The sequence below is a fragment of the Puntigrus tetrazona genome, chromosome 7 (genome assembly GCF_018831695.1).
Source record: "Puntigrus tetrazona isolate hp1 chromosome 7, ASM1883169v1, whole genome shotgun sequence".
Taxonomy (NCBI): domain Eukaryota; kingdom Metazoa; phylum Chordata; class Actinopteri; order Cypriniformes; family Cyprinidae; genus Puntigrus; species Puntigrus tetrazona.
In genome coordinates, this window is record NC_056705.1 from 40499743 (window position 1) to 40525349 (window position 25607).

A 25607-nucleotide genomic window follows, 5' to 3' on the forward strand; every position below is an offset into this window, starting at 1 on the left:
ATTATTTATTATTATAATAACCAAAAAATAATAAATGTAATTTTAACTGAAGTAAAAAAACAATTGGACATGGAACACTGTACCAGCTCTATACCCTCTTCAGGATACTGGAGAGTTCCTGGGAGTTTGCCCAACCAGTCACACATGTGTTTTGTGGATTTAGAGAAGCATTTGAAGGGGTTCCTCACGGTGTCCTGTGTGGGGTGCTCTGGGAATACGGGGTAAGGGCATTGCTAAGGGCTGTCCGAGAGATTGACAGACGGATTGATGCAGCTTCTGCAGTAATGCGGTCGATGTACTGGTCTGTCATGGTGAAGAAGGAGCTGTGCTGCGAGGCGAAACTCTCGATTTACTGGCCGATCTTCGTTCCTACTCTCACCCTTGGCCTTGATCTTTGGGTCATGACTGAAAGGATGAGATCCCGGACACAAGCGGCCGGAATGAGTTTCCTCCGTAGCGTGGCTTGGCCCTCCCTTAGAGGAGCTCAGTCACTCGGGAGGAACTAGGAGTAGACCTGTTGCTCTTCTACATCGATAGGCCAGCTGAGGTGGCTCAGGCATCTTTTCCGGATGCCTTACAGATCTAGACCTAGGACACGCTGGAGGGACTATGTCTCTCGGCTGGACTGGGAGCACCTCGGTGTTCCCCCAGAAGAGCTGGAGAAAGTGTCTGGGGAGAGGGAAGTCTGGGAGTCCCTGCTTAGACTGTTACCCCTGTTTTCCATATTTTGAAGAACCCATGATAGCAATACCATGCATATGCATTATTGTGGTATGGCATTACAGATTACTGGCACATGTCTAATGGAGTGTAAAGTGTACTCTACAGGCCTTTGTCCATAGAATATAAGCTGCCCAAAAAAATTATGCTCTCTCCCAAACAAATTGAAAAAAGAATGAGATACCATTGGATTAGTGAACAAAGACCTGACCACCAGAGGGAGTCCTCGGCTAAGTACTAGCTGGGCTCAGCCCCTCTGCTGCTTCGTTGGTTACTCCTTGTTTGAGGGATTTATAACCAAGGGCCCTCCATTTGCTAGTTCCAAAGTATGGCCAGTTTGACAGCCTTACCAAGTGTTTCATTATGCTCTCTAACATAAAGCACTGCTGCAACACGCATTGATAGAGACACCTTTTTTTTCATGCTTAGGGTGATTTGACGAATGACAGCATGTCAAATGCAATTGGATAATTTGGTTAAATTAAATTAAAATTGGGTCTAACATCTGTTAATTAAATACGCTGAATGTAAAATAGTTTAAATCCATGCAGCTGTCTACTTAAAGAAAGAAGAGAAACTGCACCTGAATGTGAGAATTTCACATTCATTCATTATAGACAGATGGCAAACATGATTTTCTTTCAGAATTTTCATCTGTGAGGTAGTCACAAGTAAAAATCAAGTGTAATTATAGTAGTAGTAATAATACTAATAATACTAATAATAATATATTTTCTATTACATTTTACTTTTGGAGAAACAACTCTTATTTTAGTTTTTGTATTTAATATTTGCAACATTTTAAACCAATGCTCAGTTTTCCACTTTCAGTTGCTGTGTACATTTATTTAGTTTTTACTAAATTAGATTCGGAACCAACATAACTGCTACAGTATAGATAATTTTTTTTCTCATCAGTATAGTGTGAGTGAAACCTAGATCAGACATTTCAGAGGTCAGAGGAAGTTAACACCCATGAGCTGAAGATGTTTAAAGGAAGAGCTGTAACAGAATGAAGAGAAAGACGGACAGAAACAGAAAATGTCTGATGAGTGTGAGATGTGTCTGCTGGGACTGATCCTTCTCTGTGTGCTTCTCACAGGTAAAGACATCTGTTTAATATTTACTGTATACAATATCTGTGTAATGTGAGCTATTTCATAAATGATTTGATTAATCACTCTGGCAACTGAATCTGTTCGGACTTTGAAATATACAAATTAAGGTGTTTGTCACACATTTGTCACACTTTGACTTTTTTTTATTAATCATTTTTAATTCTATAGAAAATTCTTCTCGATTTAAGAACTTGTGATATTTTGGCTGGAATCAAGAAGCTAGAATTAAAGTTTTATAATTATGTTAGAGTAAATATAATTATGTTTTAATCTGTAGGTACCAGTGAAATGGATGATACTCATGTGTTCTTCGGTTCTGGTGAAGATGCCTGTCTGCCCTGTAATAATGCTCTTTCTAACTGTACATCAACTACATGGATCTATGACAGAGATTCAGGGACAGTTGAACTGATTACTTCAGGAATAAAGAGGAATGACACAAAGATACATGAGAGACTGAGTCTGGGCTCTGACTGCTCTCTGAACATCAAGAACATCACAAAAGATGATTCTAGATCTTACACCTGCAGACAATATGTGAATGGAGTACAAGAAGGAACTGATGCACGTGTTTATCTGCATGTTCTTCATGGTCAGGGTTTCTGTTAATATTTTGATTATATGTTGAATTAAATAGTAATATTGTTGTCCCTGAAAAGACTGGAATCAGTTTAATAATCTCTGTCTGATTTTTTGTTTCAGTCTCTTCATCATCCTCACAGTCTGAGATCAGATCAGGCAGATCTCTGACTCTCTTCTGTCAGTTACATTATGATCCAGTCTTTTGTGATACTTTAATTAGTGAAGGACTTCATCTGATCTGGGTGGATGAGACTGGTATGAATCTGACAGACTCCAGATTTCAGATCTCATTCTCCTCAGGACAGTGTCTCAGTGTCTCTCTGAGTACAACACTCCTGAATGAAGATCACAACAGAGAGTGGAGATGTGAGCTTAAACAGAGAGATCAGCTGAAGACCTCAGTCTCGTATACCGTCAAGTATTCAGGTACATTATTTATATCAACAAATAATTATCAGTAATATAAAAATGATCGTAGTTATGATGTATCTGAATGAATCTTTTACAGCTTCACCCGAAACAAAGACACCATCTCTAGTCTCTAGATCTGCATCGACTATAGCTCCTACACAATCAGGTACATAATCAGCTGTTAAGATGAATGTTTACTGTTCACTGAAGACCTCAGATACACTGACATGTATTCAGGTAAGAAACTACATTTCCTCAATTAATTTCAGAAGAATCACTGATACAGAGATATGGCAAAATGATCGTTAATGTCACTGATTCATGACCAGCTGGATCTGTGGGCTTTTACTCTCATAAGAAGTGGACAATAGTAAAATACTTTTACTTTACAAAAGTAAAATTTAAAACACGTCTGTACTTCAGAGATTTTTTCTTTGGGAAACTTTTACTACACTACAATCTCTACAATGGAGATAATTTGAGAGAATTTGTATGTCGCGTGATGTAATGTTTAAGTAGAAAATATGATATTAATGCTAAGATTCATCTTCCACAGGTCTGATGGATTCAACACTGATTGCAAGCAGTAGCTGGAACTCTGAAAAGAAATCAGATCAAACTCCTCCAGCTCCTCCAGAACGAGGTACATGATCACTGACACACACCAGTCTCTCACTGCAGTTTATTCTGCTTCTGCAAAAAAACTCAGATTTGATCACGTTTGTAAATAGAATGCATCATTAATTATTAAAATTAAGCAGATCATTTGTAACAAACACGATCCAGGTCCTGGATGTAAAATTTGTTTCTGCTAATAAACCATCATCCATTTCTACAAGAGGCTTTTAACAGTTCCTGTTATGGACCAGACTATCTGAGACAATTTTTTGGCTAAACATCAATCAAAGCTAAGAAAAGATATAGTTAAATAGGACTAAGATGTATTTTTATTATATTCAAAAGCTTATGTATTTCATAAAATGTGGTGCATCTGAGCTAAAATCTTTTTCACAGATAAACAGACGACCCCGAACCTTATTCACTATTCACTTATTAACAATAATTTTACATTAGAGAGTGATATGGAGATGCTCCTAACTAGCAGCTGAAATAAATTATATTCAGGACTGTGAAAGAAATGTTTGTAATGTTTATGCAGTAAACGATCATTTTTGAATTTAGTGAATCTGAACTAATACTCTAGGCATTCCCTCCAAACATCTTCTTCTTCTTCTTTTTCTTCTTCTTATCTTCTTCTTCGCTTATCCGGGGCCGGGTCGCGGGCGCAACAGTCTAAGCAGGGACGCCCAGACTCCCCTCTCCCCAAACACTTCCTCCAGCTCTTCTGGGGGAACACCGAGGCGCTCCCAGGCCAGCCGAGAGACATAGTCCCTCCAGCGTGTCCTAGGTCTTCCCCGGGGCCACCTCCCGGTGGGACATGCCCGGAACACCTCCCTTGGGAGGCGTCCGAGAGGCATCCGGAACAGATGCCCGAGCCACCTCAGCTGGCCTCTCTCGATGTGGAGGAGCAGGGGGTCTACTCCGAGCTCCTCCCAAGTGACTGAACTCCTCACCCTATCTCTAAGGGAGCGCCCAGCCACCCTACAGAGGAAACTCATTTCGGCCGCTTGTATCCGGGATCTCGTCCTTTCAGTCATGACCCAAAGCTCATTACCATAGGTGAGAGTAGGAACGAAGATCGACTGGTAAATCAGACCAGTACAGCGACTGCATTACTGCAGAAGCTGCACCGATCCGTCTGTCGATCTCTCGTTCCATCCTTCCCTCACTCGTGAACAAGACCCCAAGATACTTAAACTCCTCCACCTGAGGCAGGAACTCCCCACCACCCTGAAGGGGGCAAGCCACCCTTGTCCGACTGAGAACCATGGCCTCAGACTTAGAGGTGCTGATTCTCATCCCAGCCGCTTCACACTCAGCTGCAAACCGCCCCAGCGCACACTGTAGGTCTTGGCCAGATGCAGCCAACAGAACAACATCATCAGCAAAAAGCAGAGAAGCTATTCTGTGGTCACCAAACCAGACCCCCTCCGGCCCCCGGCTGCGCCTAGAAATCCTGTCCATAAAAATAATGAACAGGACCGGTCTGACTTAATGCCGGAAATGCGAACCAAGCTCCTGCTCTGATCATACAGGGATCGGCCCCTTACCCCATATTCCCAGAGCACCCCCCACAGGACACTACGAGGAACCCGGTCGAATGCCTTCTCCAAATCCACAAAACACATGTGGACTGGTTGGGCAAACTCCCAGGAATCCTCCAGCATCCTGAAGAGGGTATAGAGCTGGTCCAGTGTTCCACGTCCAGGACGAAACCCGCGTTGTTCCTCTTGAAGCTGAGGTTCAACTATCGGACGGATTCTCCTCTCCAGTACCCTGGCATAGACTTTCCCAGGGAGGCTGAGAAGTGTGATCCCCCTATAGTTGGAGCACACCCTCCGGTCCCCCTTCTTAAAAAGAGGAACCACCAGTCTGCCAGTCCAGAGGCACTAGTCTGCCAGTCCAGAGGCACTTTCCCCCGCGTCCACGCGATGCTGCAGAGGCGTGTCAGCCAAGACAGCCCTACAACATCCAGAGACCTGAGGTACTCCGGGCGGATCTCGTCCACACCTGGTGCCTTGCCACCGAGGAGCTTCTCAACAACCTCAGTGACCTCAGCCAGGGTGATGGTCGAGTCCCCCCCCAGTTCCCCGGCCTCTGCTCCCTCAGTGGAAGACGAGTTGGCGGGATTGAGGAGGTCCTCAAAGTATTCCTTCCACCGCCCGACAATATCCCCAGTCGAGGTTAGCAGGTTCCCACCAGCACTGTATATGGAGTTGGCAGGGCACTGCTTCCCTTTTCTGAGGCGTCTGACGGTTTGCCAGAACCTCTTTGAGGCCGTGCAATAATCATTTTCCATGGCCTCCCCGAACTCCTCCCAGACCCGAGTTTTTGCCTGTCAGCTGCCTCAGGAGTCCCATGAGCCAACCAGGCCCGATAGGACTCCTTATTCAGCTTGACGGCATCCCTTACTTCCGATGTCCACCATCGGGTTCGGGGATTGCCGCCACGACATGCACCGGAGACTTTACAGCCACAGCTCCGGACGGCTGCGTCGACCAAAGAGGTAGAGAACATAGTCCACTCAGACTCAATGTCTCCAGCCTCCCTCGGGATCCGGTCAAAGCTCTGCCGGAGGCGGGAGTTGAAGATCTCCCTGACAGGGGTCTCTGCCAAACGTTCCCAACAGACCCTCACAGTGCGTTTGGGCCTCCCAAGTCTGTCTGGCCTCTTCCCACTTTCCAGCATCCCTCCCAAGGACTCCAAGAAGGCCGGGTACTCTACACTGCCATTCGGCCCGTAGGCACAAATGACAGTGAGAGTCCTCCCCCCAACCCGAAGTCGCAGGGAGGCGACCCTCTTGTCCACCGGGTTAAACTCCAACACATGGCGGCTAAGCTGGGGAGCTATGAGCAAGCCCACACCAGCCTGCCGCCTCTCACTGCGGGCAACACCAGAGTAGTGAAGAGTCCAGCCCCTTTCGAGGAGATGGGTTCCAGAGCCCAAGCAGTGCGTGGAGGTTAGCCCGACTATATCTAGCCAGTATCTCTCGACCTCCCGCAACAACTCAGGCTCCTTCCCCCCAAGAGAGGTGACGTTCCATGTCCCTAGAACTAGATTCTGAGTCCATTGGTTGGGTTGTCGAGGTCCCCGCCTTCGACTGCTACCCAAACCACAAGGCACCGGCCCCTTACGGTCCCTCCTGCAGGTGGTGGGCCCATGGGAAGATAGCCCCATGTCGCTGTTTCGGGCTGAGCCCGGCTGCTCGCATGCCGGCCCCAGCCACAACAAACATAAACTCTAAAAATACTATTGACGTCATAAAACAACAATGAAATGTCAAGTCTCTGGGACAATCATGTTACTTATTGTTTTATTTATCTGCGAGTATATCTGATTTTAAAGGCCGTTCTGCTGTTGTGTCTCTTCTGTAGCGGTTGGGATCGGTGTCGCTGCTGTTTTGGCTCTTCTGATCATTGCTGTTATTCTTTGGGTGATTCGTAAAAAAAGAGCTGGTGAGTTTACCAGCATTGTGACAGACAAGCGTTTCATTATATATGACTTAAAGGACTTACAGATAGCTACCCCATACCCCATTACTTTATTAAGTGTACAAGTTCAAGTATATTTTAAGTATACTTTTTGTAGTAAGAATACAAGTATCAGTGTACTAGTAGCATGCTTGTAAGCATTATATTTTAATACTCCTTGGGAATAAATTTTATAAAGGTACACCTTTAAGTATAGCTACTCTGAGTACTAGTTTACATCAAGGTACTGCCACTATACTAAATTAACTATCAGTATACCAATAGTTTACTAATTAAATACCTGTAGTAGCATTTTAGTACACTTTAAAGTATAGTTTTAGTAAACTACTAGTTTAGTAGTTTTATACTGCAAGTATACTCCTAAGTGAACTTTACGTTATATTTTATTATTTATATTTTTACATAAATAAGAATAAAAATAAGTAAAAGACATTTTGATAAATAAAAAAAACCTCAAAAGCTTGACAGTCATTATAACCTATTTATAACTTATTAACGTTATAGTTTTGAGATGGTGTTAGATTAAATGTGGATTCTTCTTCTTCAGGATTGTTCTTCAGTTGTGATTGGGGGGAAATTCTTTAAAGAAGATGTGTACTAGCGCTCTAACACATTCTAGGAGCACAGTTTTAGCTCAAATATATTTAGACATTTAATGTCATAAGTATACTTTAAAGTATATTACTGAGAGGTACATAAAAAGTAGATAAAGTGTGCTTTCCTATTTAAGTTGTATTTTAATATAGCACACATCGTAGGGACATCAGTTTTAGTTTTAGCACAGAAATGTATTTAGATGCGATGTTGAATACTATATGTGTTGTGATGAAATGTTTGGCTAGTCAGAAGATATATATTAGAATTTTTCAAAAATATTCCCATTAAAAAATATTCCCATTATTTTTCAGATCACCGTAAAGGGACTGTTAACTCTGTGGTAAGTATTATAATGTTGACGACCCATGAGGTTGATACATTAGATATTATTTTGTGTATAATCACTGCTTCAGGGCAGACTGTCTCAGTTATATGTGTACTCATTAGTCAGGTTGGATAAATACATCAGCTGAATGAAAAGTTAGGATTATTTGTGACCCCGGAGCACAAAACCAGCCACAAAGGAGCACCTTTTTGAAACATCATATGACAGCTGATTAAAGATTTCCACTGATGTATGGTTTGTAAAGATAAGACCATATTTGGCAGAGATACAACTATTTGTGAATCTGGAATCTGAGAGTGCAAAAAAAAAAAATTAAATATTGAGAAAATGTCCTGATGAAAGATGTCCAAATGTAATTCTTAGCAATGCATATTACTAATCAAAAATTACATTTTCATGTATTTACTGTAGGAAACATACAAAATACCTTCATTTAACATGACCTTTATTTTTTTTGCCCTAAGAGAAAAAATAATAATTTTGACCCATACAATGTATTTTTATCTATTGTTTCAAATATACCTGTGCTACTGAAGACTGCTTTTGTGCCCCAGGCTCACATTTGCACTGTTTCTTGTTTAAATGTCACGTTTAACACTAAAAATAATGTAACGGACTGATGCAATTACAACAAACTTCACCACGTTTTTGTTAACATTTAGATGCAGAAAGATGATGTAACTTATACTGAGGTTGCCACACATTGTAAAATCCAAGCCAGAAAGGATGAGGTGAGTAAAACACATCCCCTTTCTCCTGTCAATGCCCACTAAAGTCACCCAGCTACTTTTAACATAATCGTTTATACATATTACATATAGTTTTATTCTTAGATGCAGGTCTTCTTGAGTTAGGCTCTAACACCACGTTGTAATATTTGTGGGATAACACTTGCATCTTGTTTGTTTGTGCAGGCCAATGATGATGATGATGATAAAGTGACTTACTCTTCTATCAAATGAGAAATCAGATGGACCACAAGATGACTGCATTCAAGTTGTGTTTGACTTATTTGTGATGGTTCTGGTTCACAAACAGTCATTGATTAAACAAAGACCCCCCCAATATCAATCATAGAGGAATGTGAACCTTATATTATTGACTCTTTGGTCTCAGTCAGTCCCACTATAAATGCTGTCTCCCACATTTGAACAAATATTTAAAAATATCGATTTGGTATGTTTATTTCAAAGTAGCTGTCTGCTTGTTGAAATCAATGTTAGTGCCTTTATTATTGTTTCTGGGTGATGCATCAACCTCTGTGCTTTTAATATCATTCTCTAAATCCTCTGTTTGAGTGATTACTGCAGACTAATTAGCTTTTAGCTTGCACTGATTATAAAAACAAAAATAGTTATTTGACGATTTAAGTGTTTATTGGAATAAGAGAAGATCATTTGGTGAACCACTTGAGCAGCTGCTTTCAGTATCGGATTTGATTTGTCAAAGTGTAAAACATGAGGCCGTCTATGTTAAATGTATATTTACAGTGAACTGTTCTTGTGTGGATTTAGTAGACATCATACAGAAACCTGTTGATCGTGTTTGCTCCAAGTGGAGTTTGCGCAAAACCACTTCTGTTAGTGTGCAGACTGTGGCTGTGAGGTTGTCATTGTAAATATTTTGCAACGTTTCACATCCCTTTTTAAAGTATTTCTGTGTTTGCGGCATTTGTGAGTAACGCAGTTGAGAGCTGAGAGTTATGTTTTGAAGAAACAGATGAGATGATATCTAGGAAATAATTTGATAATTTAATGTTTATGGTACTTTAATGCTTCTGTTCATGGAAGAAATAGCAATAATAAAAATCTATAAAAAAATTGGGTGTTGTCAAAATGATTTTTCAGGCTTTTTAGCTACATCATAAAAGTAATTACATTGAAGTCTTATTGTTCGGTACGTGTGTGAAGAGAATGAAATTACAGTGATAGTGTTATACATTTGAAGAATTCAGATGCAAAAACAAAGTACATCATTACAGGTACATCTCAATAAATTAAAATGTCATGTAAAAGTTCATTTATTTCAGTAATTCAATATTTCAGATATTTCTACAAACAAGTTCCAGGTGCGGAAAATCAAATTGCTGATTCTCTGTCTCTTTCTCTTTCTTTCTGTTTCAGAAATTCAGCTTGCTGGATCCAGAGGCGGAACAATAACCGACTAATATTGCCATAAATCATCCATCAAAACCTCTACTCAACACCTCACTTGATGAGATTCTTCAAGCAATTTCATGGAGTCTCCCGGCCAAGTATGATTATTCTATATAAGTCCTAGATTGGAAACTTACCCATAAATCACAGTGAGTCTTAATCTCCTGTCTGACATTAGCGACAGTTTCCCAATCAGGACATTTGACCATTTCCACCTCAAATTGTCAGTAACACTTACTCGTCTGACACAGCAAGTCTTGATCTCTAGAGAGCCCCTCAGATAGACAACTCCACCGAACAATCAGTCTACATACTAACAGCCATCTTTTTCCCCACATGGAAGGGCCCTTCTGTTTAATGAGTCTTGATCTACCATCGGACGCCGTGAGCTCTCCCAGTCCGGTTTTCAATTGCTCCCTACTTGTCCAGCGAGGACCACCTATCTGAAGCAGCAAGTCTTGATCTTGAGTCAGACATTGGCAAGAGTTCTCCTGGCCGGGCTCCTATACTTGCCACACATAAACAGGCTCATCAATCCAATGCTGTGAGTCTTGATCTCCCATCAGATGTTGCAACAGTCCTTCTTGTCGGGTGTCCTAAACACAACCTGACAAATATTAGAATTCAGACAAAACTTACAGCTATGTCCTGTATCCTTGGCATCTGGTAAAACTGAACTCTGGGATACAGGAGAGGAAACTGGCATAGATAAATCCAGTTGAGAAGAGGAAGAGTTGAGGTAGACACAAGGAGAAAGTACTGGTGCCATTGGGGAGGATGGAAGTGATGGTGTGGGCTGCTTTTTTTTAGTTATTGTGAGGTCAACAGGTGTAGGTGAAGGCTGATGTCCAGTTTCTTCATGTGGTCTTTTAATTTGGGGTTCATCCAAGGACAGTAAAATCTTGAAATGGCAAGCTTTGTCTTTTCTTTTCCACTGTGTGCTCCACAGATACTTGCATGGAATTATAAAATTATTTGTTTGGCCTCTTTGTGCCCAATGAAGAATATGGTAAAATTTCCCATCTATTAAAATAGCATCATCGATACATGTTTTTAGCAACTATATAAAAATGTAGGCAATATTTAGTTTGTTGGAGGAAACCACTTCAAGAAGAAGAAGAGAAACATGCATCTGTGAGAAGACTAAACAGACTGTTCTCTGTGGGTTAAACCACAAGTCATGTTTCATCAGTCAAAACATGTTTTACTTTTTAGCCTGCTTAGCTACAGCCATATTTGGATGCATTTTTTTATATTACAGATTTCCTGCACGTCATGAGTTATTATTTCTATGAGTCTGTTTTGGATTTTCACATGACAGCGTCCTCTGGCTTCAATTTATGAATGTAACGTACACTACATGAGAGTGTTAATCACTGTGTAACGTACGCATCACCTCATTTTCCTCATCCAAATAAAATATCAGGTACAAATGCAACTGAAGTCATATTGTGCCTATTTTGAAAACAGAAATAGTATGGATGTCGCCTTTTGTTTGTCTGTAATGAAAAGATTATAGCTTTAAAATAGCATACAGGCAAGATTAAAATAGGTTAATATAAACTTGATTTTATCTTCAATATTTATTTCTATAACTGCTCATGTGTTTGTGTATCTCCAATCATTATGGTCCAAGTGAAATTACATGTACAGTACATTTAAGCACTTATTCTTATTTATTTGGTAATACTTTAGAATACTGTTCTGTCATTAATGAATAACTACACAGGAACAATTGACTAATGCACTAGTAACACTGTAGTAACTACAATTACCTAACAAGAAACTCTAATTAACAATTTAGTAAACGCAATCAGTTGATACAGGTAGTTTACAAGTAGCTAATCAAAAACTACTATTTATTTTCATATATCCTGGAGAACTCCTGAGAACTATTGTATACAGGTTCATCATTTATGTGAATTGTGCATAATAATAATTACTTCCAAAAATAAAGCAATGATAACTCAATAGTAATGACTGAAGTATTACAAAATCCTTGTCATCATTGTAAGCGTTTGAGATGTATGTAAGGTTTTGGACAGTAATGACTCAAGTGTTACTACATCCTTCTGAAAAAACTACTAGTTATTTGGATCCGTATTCTAAAGTGAAGATCATGGTAACCCACTAGTATGGATCTCAATCTAGCAAAGTTAATTAAAAACCAGAGTATATAGAATACAGTAGTTCTCAGGGAGATATAAAAAAAATAGTTACTAATTAGCTAATAGTGAACTACCACATTTTATTAAGTACTATTACTTGATTCATTAATCAGAGATTCTTGTTAGTTAGGAATAGTAGTAGTAGAGTACTAATGTTGTGTTATCATGTGTCCTTGTGTAGTTATTCATTAATGATGCAACTGTATTCTAAAGTGGTACTTTTGATTTACTTAATAAAATTTGATTAGAAGACTTGCTCAAATAAAAATGATCTCAAGCCATTGTGGTGTGAGGACACCTAGGCTAGACAACCAGAAGCTCTTTTTAGATATCTGGCAACTAGTTAATACTGAGTATAAAAAATGCAAAAATAAATAAAATAAATAATTCAATAGTTCTCCATCAAGAACTGATAGTGAAATGTAGATCAGACATTTCAGAGATCAGAGGAAGTTAACACCCATGAGCTGAAGATGTTTAAAGGAAGAGCTGTAACAGAATCAAGAGAAAGACGGACAGAAACAGAAAAGGTCTGATGAGTGTGAGATGTGTCTGCTGGGACTGATCCTTCTCTGTGTGCTTCTCACAGGTAAAGACATCTATGATCTACAAAAAATATAAAGTCTGTACAATGTGTGTCAATTAAATATATCAATATATTTTTTAAAATACCTCTATATTCATTAACACTGCACATAGTTTGACAGAGAGCTAGTTTTGAGCCTGTTTTATTCCAGACTACTCTGATGTTTATCTTAGTGTATCTTTCATTCAAATGTCACATCAAATACTCCCTAAGTACTAAATTTTGCAAAAAAAAAAAAAAACTTTATCACTGCTTAAAATGTTACTTCTTTATATGTATTCAGTCCATACATACTACATTTACTGTCCCGTCATGTGCCTTAAAAGCCGTACAGGTTTTTTTGCCTACTCTTTTATGACTGCTGTTTTATTTTTTAATATAGAATTATGCCATTTTAAATGCAGTCATTGTCTATACTTTTTTTGAATCTTCAATTATTTGTCTCTATTGCTTGTTTCAATGGTTACACATTAGTCATACATGTATCTTATTTAGTTCCTTGTTATCTTGTTATATTTACTGTATCCACCGTGTTGTTGTTATTATTATATATTTTTTGTTGTTGTTCTTTTTAACATAAGACTCAGCTACTTCTGTCACTCTTATGTGTTGTGTTTCAGGCATGAACAGAGCAGAAGATGTGTTCTTCGGTTCTGGTGAAGATGTCCGTCTGCCCTGTAATAATGTTCTTTCTAACTGTACATCAACTACATGGATCTATAACAGAGATTCAGTTGAACAGTATAACAGAGATTCAGTTGAACTGATTACTTTAGGGATAAAGAGGAAATACACAGAGATACATGAGAGACTGAGTCTGGGCTCTGACTGCTCTCTGAACATCAAGAACATCACAAAAGAAGATTGTGGATCTTACACCTGTAGACAATATGTGAATGGAGTACAAGAAGGAAAGGATGCACGTGTTTATCTGCATGTTCTCCACGGTCAGGGTTTCTGTGAATATTATGATTATATGTTGAATTAAATAGTAATATTGTTGTCCCTGAAAAGACTGGAATCAGTTTAATAATCTCTGTCTGATTTTCTGTTTCAGTCTCTTCATCATCCTCACAGTCTGAGATCAGATCAGGCAGATCTCTGACTCTCCTCTGTCAGTTATATTATGATCCAGTCTCTTGTGATACTTTGATTCGTGAAGGACTTCATCTGATCTGGGTGGATGAGACTGGTATGAATCTGACAGACTCCAGATTTCAGATCTCATTCTCCTCAGGACAGTGTCTCAGTGTCTCTCTGAGTACAACACTCCTGAATGAAGATCACAACAGAGAGTGGAGATGCGAGCTTAAACAGAGAGATCAGCTGAAGACCTCAGTCTCGTATACCATCAAGTATTCAGGTACATTATTTATATCAACAAATAATTATCAGAAATATAAACATGATCGTAGTCTATGATGTAACTGAACGTTCAAAGACACTGTCTCCAGTCTCTAGATCTACATCAACTACAGCTCCATCCAAAACAAAGACACCATCTCCACTCTCCAGATCTACATCAACTACAGCTCCTACACAATCAGGTACATAATCAGCTGTTAAGATGAATGTTTACTGTTCACTGAAGACCTCAGATAAACTGACATGTATTCAGGTAAGAAACTACATTTCTTCAATTAATTTCAGAAGAATCACTGATATAATGATATGGCATAATGATTATTAATGTAACTGATTCATGACCAGCTGAAGGTTTATCAGTGTTTCACTGATATATAATATATGCATAAATAACTGTACTGGTGATAAATGTACACAAACTATATGCCAAGTGATTAAGTATGATGGTATGATATTAAGACTTTGTCCAAAAACCCACACTTGTGGTCTTGGCCTCTTGAGAATGCATGCATGTGACAGAAAGTGTATGCACTAGACTGTCCCGGGTCTTCAAAATGCCAAAGTTTAGTGCCCTTAACACACATTGTGTTGTACATGATTAATGTTATATAGTGATTTATCTTTGTTTTCTTTTGTATACTAAAAAATGTACTGTTGTTATTATTATTCATATTATTTGTTGTTGTTCTTTTTAACATAAGACTCACCTACTTCTGTCACTCTTATGTGTTGTGTTTCAGGCATGAACAGAGCAGAAGATGTGTTCTTCGGTTCTGGTGAAGATGTCCGTCTGCCCTGTAATAATGTTCTTTCTAACTGTACATCAACTACATGGATCTATAACAGAGATTCAGTTGAACAGTATAACAGAGATTCAGTTGAACTGATTACTTTAGGGATAAAGAGGAAATACACAGAGATACATGAGAGACTGAGTCTGGGCTCTGACTGCTCTCTGAACATCAAGAACATCACAAAAGAAGATCCTAGATCTTACACCTGCAGACAATATTTGAATGGAGTACAAAAAGGAACTGATGCACGTGTTTATCTGCATGTTCTTCATGGTCAGGGTTTCTGTGAATATTATGATTATATGTTGAATTAAATAGTAATATTGTTGTCTCTGAAAAGACTGGAATCAGTTTAATAATCTCTGTCTGATTTTCTGTTTCAGTCTCTTCATCATCCTCACAGTCTGAGATCAGATCAGGCAGATCTCTGACTCTCTTCTGTCAGTTATATTATGATCCAGTCTCTTGTGATACTTTGATTCGTGAAGGACTTCATCTGATCTGGGTGGATGAGACTGGTATGAATCTGACAGACTCCAGATTTCAGATCTCATTCTCCTCAGGACAGTGTCTCAGTGTCTCTCTGAGTACAACACTCCTGAATGAAGATCACAACAGAGAGTGGAGATGTGAGCTTAAACAGAGAGATCAGCTGAAGACCTCAGTCTCGTATACCGTCAAGTATTCAGGTACATTATTTATATCAACAAATAATTATCAGAAATATAAACATGATCGTAGTCTATGATGTAACTGAACGTTCAAAGACACTGTCTCCAGTCTCTAGATCTACATCAACTACAGCTCCATCCAAAACAAAGACACTGTCTCCACTCTCCAGATCTACATCAACTACAGCTCCTACACAATCAGGTACATAATCAGCTGTTAAGATGAATGTTTACTGTTCACTGAAGACCTCAGATAAACTGACATGTATTCAGGTAAGAAACTACATTTCTTCAATTAATTTCAGAAGAATCACTGATATAATGATATGGCATAATGATTATTAATGTAACTGATTCATGACCAGCTGAAGGTTTATCAGTGTTTCACTGATATATAATATATGCATAAATAACTGTACTGGTGATAAATGTACACAAACTATATGCCAAGTGATTAAGTATGATGGTATGATATTAAGACTTTGTCCAAAAACCCACACTTGTGGTCTTGGCCTCTTGAGAATGCATGCATGTGACAGAAAGTGTATGCACTAGACTGTCCCGGTCTTCAAAATGCCAAAGTTTAGTGCCCTTAACACATATTGTGTTGTACATGATTAATGTTATATAGTGATTTATCTTTGTTTTCTTTTTGTATACTAAAAAATGTAGCAATGGTGAATACTTTAATTTTAATTTACTCAAGTAAAAGTACAACAATTTAATTATACTCAAGAAAGTACAAAAATGTATACATGTAAGTACTGTAATGAAAGTATTTGTAATTAGTTACTTTTTGTTGATGGATTCAACATTGATTCCAGTGAGAAGCTCAAACTCTGAGAATAAATCAGATCAAACCAAAGCAGCTCCAGATCACTGACACACACCATCAGTCTCTCACTGCAGCGGTTTACAGTGGTTGTTGCTCTCACAGACTTTTAATTTAATTTAGTTTGTTTTGAGTTTGTTTTTGCTGTTCAGAGCTGCTAGAGATAATAAGGCACAGTCATTGTAACAATGTTTTCACAGTGAAATATTATCTATGTATTTCAACAATCTAAAACTATACATTTATTCTCTATAGCATCACCTACAGCAACACTCAACACTCCAGTTACATCTCCAAAAACTCTAATCCGAGGTTTGTATATGAATGATTCTCATTTCAGAGGTTTTATTCACAATCTTCTAGGCTCATAAATTCTTTCAAGCTGCTGTCTCTGTCCACAAGAGGGCCTCTTACAACTATCTAATATGAATCTTCTTATTATTCAGACCAGGGCAGCGTGCAAAATATAGTCGGAGTACAGTTCTTCTCTGATGCACAGTCTAGGGCATGCACAAATCCACCCAGAGTTCACCTGTGCCTTCAACTGCGGGCTGAGCAGTCACTCATGACATGGCAGAAGGGAAGAACCTGATATTGGTACACTTTGCCCCCAAAAGCAAACCTTAGGAACCTCATGAACCCGCTGAAATGTGGCGGAGAAAACTTGAACTGCATCCGATAACCTCTCTCTACAGACTGCAGGACTCATTGAGACACATTTGGCAGTAGTTTCCACACAATTAAATGGTTTACATGGGGAACCAGCCTTTCGAGGCTGGCCTCTGGTGTTATTAGAGGCAATAGCTCGCTGCCAGGAAGAGCCTGAGCTGAATGCTGATAAGACCCCTTCGATGGTGGCGCTTCACAACCTTATATTTTTTGGCAGACGAGGTTGGGTGCAGCGCCAAGGGCACTAGGGAGAGACCAGCACCGAAGACTGTGGTGGATGCTGCTCTACCTCACAGGGACCTGCCCTCAGAAGTCCTGTGCCACAAACTGCCGGGACTTCTTAGACTGAGACCTCTTAGCCATAAGTGCACCACAAGAGGGCTCTTCTTATGAGCCTCCTGATTTGAGGAGTTGGTGCTTGTTGAGGGCTGCTCCGCCCAGCAGCCTCCTGTGCTGGCAAGTGGTGAAGAACAATGGAATGCCACCATTGCACACGTGTCCCAATCTGTCTGCCAACAGTCATAGTCTTAGCATTATGTTCGCTGAACAGACTGAAGGCACATGATCCAGCTCTTTCAGCAGGTCTGTCTGGCACACCTTTGACATGTCTTGCAGTGACACATACCAGCATGACCCGCTACCGAGTACTCATGGCCCAAACTGTGCAAAGGTGGTTGACAGAAAGCTCTCGAGTATCTGTTCAACCCATGGCATTGCCTTACTTCTTATACCGGGGCAATTGAGGACTCTTGAAAGAAACGAAAGAGATAGGGATTATCTGCCATCTCATTCTCATCTATCAGATCCCTCTGCGATCCAGCAGCAAGACTAGCAATGTGGGGAAAGCTAGTAAAGGCTCCTTCCCTCGAGAAGAAAGCCTACTGGGAGCAGAGCGAGACACTCGCAGCTCCACATATGCCACGCAGCTGATGTGTCCCAGCCATAAGGCTCCAATTGAAAACAGCAAGTCTTAGGCATGCAGAGGAATTTTAAATTTGAGCAAGTGTTAAAATTGTAGGGGAGCAGAACTGAGAGACTTTGAGCGGTGATAGAAAACACCCACTTGAGCAGGAAGTTCTCACCACTCAGCTCCACTCTCCACCCTGACAGACTGCAGTTCATTTATGCTGATAACTTTATATCTACTTTATATTTATTTTTTAGATTCTTGGTTTAATCTACAAAGTAATGCATATTGTCCGATCGATTCTCTTCTTTCTCTGTGTTATCTCTCTCTTGTAGTGATTTTGATTATTGTTGAGGTCGCCTTGTTTACTGCTCCTTCGGTTCTTCTGCTTCAGATCATCTGTGAGAGAAGAGCAGGTGAGTTTTGAACTGAACCTGAGGATTCACACTGATCTGACCTCTAATTTGAAATGTATGTATTGACATGTATGTAATGAAATGCAAAATTCAGTGAGTTATTTTGTATTTATTTATTTTGTAGGGAGGAAGGACCCCAGCTTCCAAGAGGAAATAGAAATACCTACAATATAAGACTAATATACTGTTTACAGATATTAGGCAAGGTTTATTTTTGTGTGTATGGATATTGTATGCATTTGGACTGTATTCAGTATAATTTTTTCAGTGCCCTAAAGACTTTAAATATGACATGACATTAGATATTGATTACAAACAGCAACATGTGTACTTTTAATAAACACAAATGCTTATTTACACAACTGGAAATCGTAATTTTATCATATGTTAAAAATGCATCAATGTCATGAAAACCACTGAAACTTCTTCATTTGTCTACTATCAGAAAACACTGAACAAGAAGATTGATCATGCCTCAAAGCACACAGGTATACAGTAAATCAGCTAAAGAATGGCTGGAAAAGTCCTGATTAATCCATCTGAGGAGCTGTGACATAACTTATTGAAACTGATCTGTAATGAGAGATGAGTCTTATAAGATGTCTTATAGCAGCTACAGAAAACGTGGTGTTTTTTTCTAAAGAATCTCTAAATTCAGGAGCTAACTTGTTTTCTCCACCCTGAGCTGGTAATTCTATTTGGTATGTTCAATAAAAATGTGAAAGTATGATTGTTTGTGTTATTATTTAAATCTGTTGTGTAATTGTTAAAATATGATCAGGTTCACACAATTATTCCTGCTGCTGCATGTAAAATATTTTACTTTTAACACATTTTCTTTCTTTCTTTCTCTCTTTCTTTTTTCAGAAACAGATTATTTTATTCAATTTCTTTTCCAATGCCCTCCCCAAAAAAATATTTTATTTGTATATATTTGCTTACTTATTTACATATACTGACATTTTTTTCCCACACTCTCTTTTTATCATATGGTAATGACTGGTAATGTTTGCAGAGTGTCAATATTCATGTATATAGAAAGCTAATGATATAGCTTGAGCTATGGTTCTTGAAGTTTTTCTAGTTTTGAGGGCTAGAGTATATTCAGCCACTTATCTCTATTTTCTGGATATCTTAGTCTTGTAAGTTGTAATGTTGCCCACATGTTGGACTAATTTATCCGTTACATTCATAAAAATACATAATCAATAATGTGGTGAGTTTTTACACATAAGGAGAAAAGCGTATGATCTCAAGGACAGTAATTGTTGTTTAAGTTGCTGAGACGAGAACTTTTTTTTAGCAAAAAATAAGACAAATCAGCATTGTGGCGCAAAATGAGAAGAACATTTTCTCACCTATAGAAGAAGAGGAACTGAATGTGAGTCTAAACAGGGTTTGGAGAAGATCACAGGTCCCTGTGGTCTGAAGCAGTGTGGTCAAACTCAGCAATAAAATGTTCCTAACCTCAAAACTGAGCTCACGCGCCTCACTGAAAACACCAGAGCATAAAGACGAGTTATTCCTGCTATGTTTGGAGAAACAAAAATACATTACTACTTTAGCTAGTCATTTTAATGTCATTTTAGTTTTTTGTTGTTGTTTCTTCTCTAGTTTCAATAGTCATGACTTTCAGTGGTCACTTAAATTATTAGAAGATAGAATTAACCTTTTAATGCACACACTATGAAAACCCTTTATTGAAAACATATATATTTTTAAGCAGTTATTTAGACACTTTATTTAGCACTAAATGTGTTTATTTGCCGTTTTGTCACGCGCTGATAACCGATATCACTGACACTGGACCGCCTGTAGTGTAACTCTACTGAATGTGACAGAACTAAAACTAACTAAATTAAATCACACAGCTACAGCACCATCTTAAATTTCCATCTCAGTGCTTGCATGCGTCACAAGAACAGACACTGAACAGCAGATCCTCTTCTTCTTCCATCGAATGCATATCTGTGGGGTTTTGTTTTTTTTTATCCCATTGCCTCTATAATGTTTTTTTTTCTACATCTGTGCCCAGTAAAACCATTTTACTCAGTCTATTGGTTTTCTCAGTTTTAAGCTGTTAACATTTAAGCTGTTAATCTATAAGGTCTGGATTCATACTAACACTAAATAAAGAGTGCACAGCAAGCAGATGATCCATGTGTAAACGTTATATTGTCACTATATTGTCATTATATTGTCATGCAACAAGCTTGTTAACAGTAGCCTGTCAGACATGTTTAGAATTGACAACAGAATTAAAGGTAAATTATAAAGTAAGACTAAATGTGACAATTATACAAAAGCAGCCTGATTTGGGAAGTGTGTGTCAGAATAGTTTTCTGTAGTAAATATGTTCCTACTGAAAAAACAAATCAAAGGTTTCTGTATGGGTCATTTTTCATCCGCGTGTCAAATTGATGTAGAAATACAAAAACTGTGTTTTTTTTAATAAAGTGAAGAAAGGAAAAATTGGGGGAAATCAAAAAGATATTTAATGAATACCTGGAATGATAAAAAAACAAAACACATTTTTCCCAATGAGCATTTAGGCTGAAATAACGCAGGAAGTGAATACAGGTCATTTTAGACCCATGTTGGACCTTAGAGAAGTATTCATACAAAAACAGATTCTATTCAAACATTAAGAAAGAATATGTGATGATCCACAATTCATTTATTGCAAAGATATATAAAACATACACTCGGTTGGGACACTTTAGACCCAGATAGGGCATTAAAGGGTTAAAAAACACTGCTACAGTATGTACAACATATATTTAGTTACTTGTTCACACATCTAGTGTATGTGAACTGCAGCTCAAAGCTCAATCGTTCATCAGATGTTAACCACAGGATGAGCTGAAGATGTTTAAAGGAAGAGCTGTAACAGAATGAAGAGAAAGACGGACAGAAACAGAAAAGCTCTGATGAGTGTGAGATGTGTCTGCTGGGACTGATCCTTCTCTGTGTGCTTCTCACAGGTAAAGACATCTGTAATAAATACACTGTAAAAGATCTGCATGATGTGAAGATTAATATTACAGCTTGAGTATTAAAGACAGTATGCGTTTAAGATTAAAACACTTTTTTGCAGGTACCAGTGAAGTGGATGATACTCATGTGTTCTTCGGTTCTGGTGAAGATGTCCGTCTGCCCTGTAATAATGCTCTTTCTAACTGTACATCAACTACATGGATCTATGACAGAGATTCAGTTGAACTGATTAATTTAGGGATAAAGAGGAATGACACAAAGATACATGAGAGACTGAGTCTGGGCTCTGACTGCTCTCTGAACATCAAGAACATCACAAAAGAAGATCCTGGATCTTACACCTGCAGACAATTTGTGAATGGAGTACAAGAAGGAACTGATGCACGTGTTTATCTGCATGTTCTTCATGGTCAGGGTTTCTGTTAATATTATGATTATATGTTGAATTAAATAGTAATATTGTTGTCCCTGAAAAGACTGGAATCAGTTTAATAATCTCTGTCTGATTTTCTGTTTCAGTCTCTTCATCATCCTCACAGTCTGAGATCAGATCAGGCAGATCTCTGACTCTCTTCTGTCAGTTATATTATGATCCAGTCTCTTGTGATACTTTGATTCGTGAAGGACTTCATCTGATCTGGGTGGATGAGACTGGTATGAATCTGACAGACTCCAGATTTCAGATCTCATTCTCCTCAGGACAGTGTCTCAGTGTCTCTCTGAGTACAACACTCCTGAATGAAGATCACAACAGAGAGTGGAGATGTGAGCTTAAACAGAGAGATCAGCTGAAGACCTCAGTCTCGTATACCGTCAAGTATTCAGGAACTCAGGATTCAGGTATTCAGGATTATTTATATCAACAAATAATTATCAGAAATATAAACATGATCGTAGTCTATGATGTAACTGAACGTTCATCCTTTAGAGCTCCAACTGAAACAAAGACACCGTCTTTAGTGTCTTGATGTTGTTTTAATGCATTGAAATAAAATCGTTTGTATTAAATTTTTAATCCATCCTCCATTGCATCGTTTACATCAACAGATAGGACACCATTCTCCATAAAACTAGGTATGTGTAAGTACATCGTTCTCTTCTCTACAGTTCAGTGTTTTACTAGAATCAGCATGAAAATAATACTGAACATTTAGTTTTAATTCTCTTTTCTATGCATCACTTTATGGTTGTGTAACATCAGATACAATACATTAACTTTTAAAATAATGTTCATGTGAAAAGCTAATTTGTAACTTTGTAAAAGAAACTCTAAATGCGGTTCTCATTGTGACAATTTTCACGGTCATTTAGGAAACCTTTTTGTTATTTATTTTAAAATGAAATATGCTAAAATTGCTAAAACTGTGTTTGCATTCAGTATCTACAAGCAGCCTATGGCTAAAGTTTAGAAAAAGACCCAAATAAATAAGATTAACATTAAATATTTTAAGACATTCATTTTACTTCAATTAAAAAATGCATCAATAAAATCATGTTATATTGAATGAAATTGCACCTATACTTCACCAAAAAAAGAAACTGTCATCCGTCATTCTTCACGTTTAAAATAAAAACAGCAATAAAATGTTGTTTTTAAAACTGATTTCATGAATAATTTGTATTAAATTGTTCTGATGTTTTTCAACATGCATTTAAATATTCATGTTCACGCTGAAAATTTCAAAGAGGAAAATATAGTTCATATGATATTGTATATACACACACACACACACACACACACACACACACACATATACATATATATATATAAATATCATATGATATATATATATATATTTATTTATATATATATATATATGATATTCATTATGGTACTACAAATTAAAGAGTGCAAAAGCACATTTATTTTTGTATTTTATTGTAATTGACATAACTTTATTCACAATGTAAAGCACGTGTATAAAGTGTTAGCAATAGCTCACAGCTGGAAGCAACCCACAGTAAAATGTATCGTAAATATGATAAATATTCATAATTACATTCTTAAATGCCATCTACCATTTTATCTGTCTGTCAGTGTTTTTAGTGAAAGGTTAAGATGCTGTGTGATGCGTCTCTCTCTTCCTCAGTGATTGGGATCGGTGTTGCTGCTGCTCTTCTTCCTCTTGCTGTTATTTTCTGGGTAATCTGTAAAAAAAGAGCTGGTGAGTTTTTAGGGTTTTCTAAGAACAGAAAAACACTCCAAACGTAGGAGAAATTAAGATACGGGTTGGCATGGCATGCATGTGTGACCGAACCTGGAAATTGAAAATTGAAAATCAGAAGTTATTATTTAGTATTTAATACATGACTCTCTATTATTCTGACTGTAATCGCTTGTCTGAGTATCTGTGGTGTGATACGTCTCACGTCTGTCTTTTCTGGACTTAGTCTGGACTCTTTGTCTAATAAAATATTCAAACGTGTCATAAAATATCATAAGAACTGTGGCGGATAATATTTGTATTCCAGTGTTTTATAAAACAGCATACAGCTCTAAGAACATGATGCATGTACATGATTATATTTGTTAAACTGTGTGAAATGGATTAAACCAATGTGACTATAAACTAAACGGCATCAGACAAGTGCGAGTATATGAGTCCTGTCTGCGGGAGCCAGGGTCCTCAGCAGGGCCCAGATGTTTGCACGTAATTGAGATCCACCGTTTGTTCACAGGTAAGAAGAATGAAACCAGCGATTCAGTCGGCCGCTCTACTCGTATTACTCCCAGCACTGATGTAAGTGAACGATACGATTCATCTTCAATTTCTAATCTTTAGTGAGCCAAATATCTTAAAACCTGCTTTTTTCCAGGCATCACATTACAGCCTATTTTCACGATATTTAATGGTGTGTGTGTGTGTGTAGCACTGAAGTACCATTGTGGTAGTTTTGTGCATCTTTTCCCCGGAAACTGAAATAAATTCAAGCACTTTCAAGGACCAGTATGTTTTTCAAAAAACCTTCCGGAGCCTTGAAGATTGAATTTCAGATTTGCAAATTTCCAAGGATTTCAAGGACCCGTGAACAACAACGGTATTGTCATTTAGAGTCTCCATAACTGAGTTTTCGTAATTGATTCTGCCGTCTACTCGCCATCTGTGAAGCTGCATCGTTTGAGGGACTACAAGCTGGAAAAGCCAGAAAGTAGAAAATCCTTGTGGTCACATAAATCAGTCTGATCATCAGCTGTTCTGGATTCAAACACTGTAGAGACGTATTTTACTTAAATGCATCTGTAATCAGGCCGGTTTATAGGGATGGACGTGTCTTTAAAGCTTGGTTTCTTATATTATCACTGACTTCTGTTTAGGAGGATAAAGATGAAGTGACTTACGTTGACGTCACACACTCTACAACCCACGCCAGAAAGAACAAGGCCAGTAAAACACTTCTCTGTCGCTCTGTGTCAGATGACGCTAATCCGTTTCATTCCTACACTATTAAACATTTACAGCATGCTGTATTAATTGTGGGTTGAACTTTTCATCAGCATTGTCGACTTCTTTCCAATCTGCTCAAACAGGTTCCCGAGGATGATAAAGTGACTTATTCTACCATCGGAAAATCAACCGCTGGACCTCAGGAGGACTGCAGTCAACTGTACGCCTCTGTGAACAAGAACCATCACAAATAAGCCTGCTGTTAATCTTACAGTCAGTCGTTTAGTTATGTTTTGAGTCTCTCTATGAAGGCCGCTGCGTTCTGAATCATTTGTAGAGGTTTTTGTAGGAAGTACTGCAGTAGTCTGATCTTTCTGATGTTGTGCATATACTTGAAGATGAAGATTGTAAGCAATGCCTTCTGCTTTAATAAAAGTATAGTTCACCAGTACATTAAAAACATTATTCACTTATAGCTACTCACCTTCAAGTGCTTCCAAATCCAAAACCCATCTCTTAGACCTCCAGTCGATGGACTGAATGAGAGAATGTCTCAAAAACATTAAAGAAATAAATTGTTGTCTGTTTTATTGATAAACTAGTCTCTGGGTGTTAATTCAGGATGATTCGTGGATCTGTGTTTCTCAACTTTTCATTCTTAGCTCATTCTCATTAAATCCTCAGGTTTCTTGAGTGTTTACTGCAGACGATCGAGAAAACAGTCAAAGACACTTGATGTTAATGTAAGAAATAATAATTAGATGTTCGAACTGC

At 38.3% G+C, this 25607-nt stretch overlaps 1 protein-coding gene across 3 annotated transcripts; it reads left to right on the top strand.

The window, feature by feature from the left end:
- The first annotated feature begins 1704 nt into the window (after positions 1-1704).
- LOC122349161 lies at positions 1705-25431 on the top strand. 3 transcript variants are annotated; one of them, XM_043245104.1, is made up of 13 exons: positions 1705-1822; positions 2116-2430; positions 13854-14159; positions 14251-14343; positions 14902-15228; positions 15339-15644; positions 21548-21856; positions 21967-22287; positions 22495-22521; positions 23538-23612; positions 24127-24188; positions 24764-24829; positions 24977-25431. In XM_043245104.1, the coding sequence occupies exons 1-13, from the start codon at positions 1762-1764 to the stop codon at positions 25085-25087; spliced, it is 2379 nt and encodes a 792-aa protein (XP_043101039.1). In that variant the 5' UTR covers positions 1705-1761; the 3' UTR covers positions 25088-25431. The 3 variants fall into 3 exon arrangements, with proteins under 3 accessions (XP_043101039.1, XP_043101037.1, XP_043101038.1); XM_043245102.1 differs by lacking the exon at positions 21548-21856 and having other exon boundaries at positions 22273-22287; XM_043245103.1 differs by lacking the exons at positions 1705-1822; positions 2116-2430; positions 21548-21856 and adding exons at positions 12026-12799; positions 13417-13743 and having other exon boundaries at positions 22273-22287.
- The last annotated feature ends 176 nt before the right edge of the window (positions 25432-25607 follow it).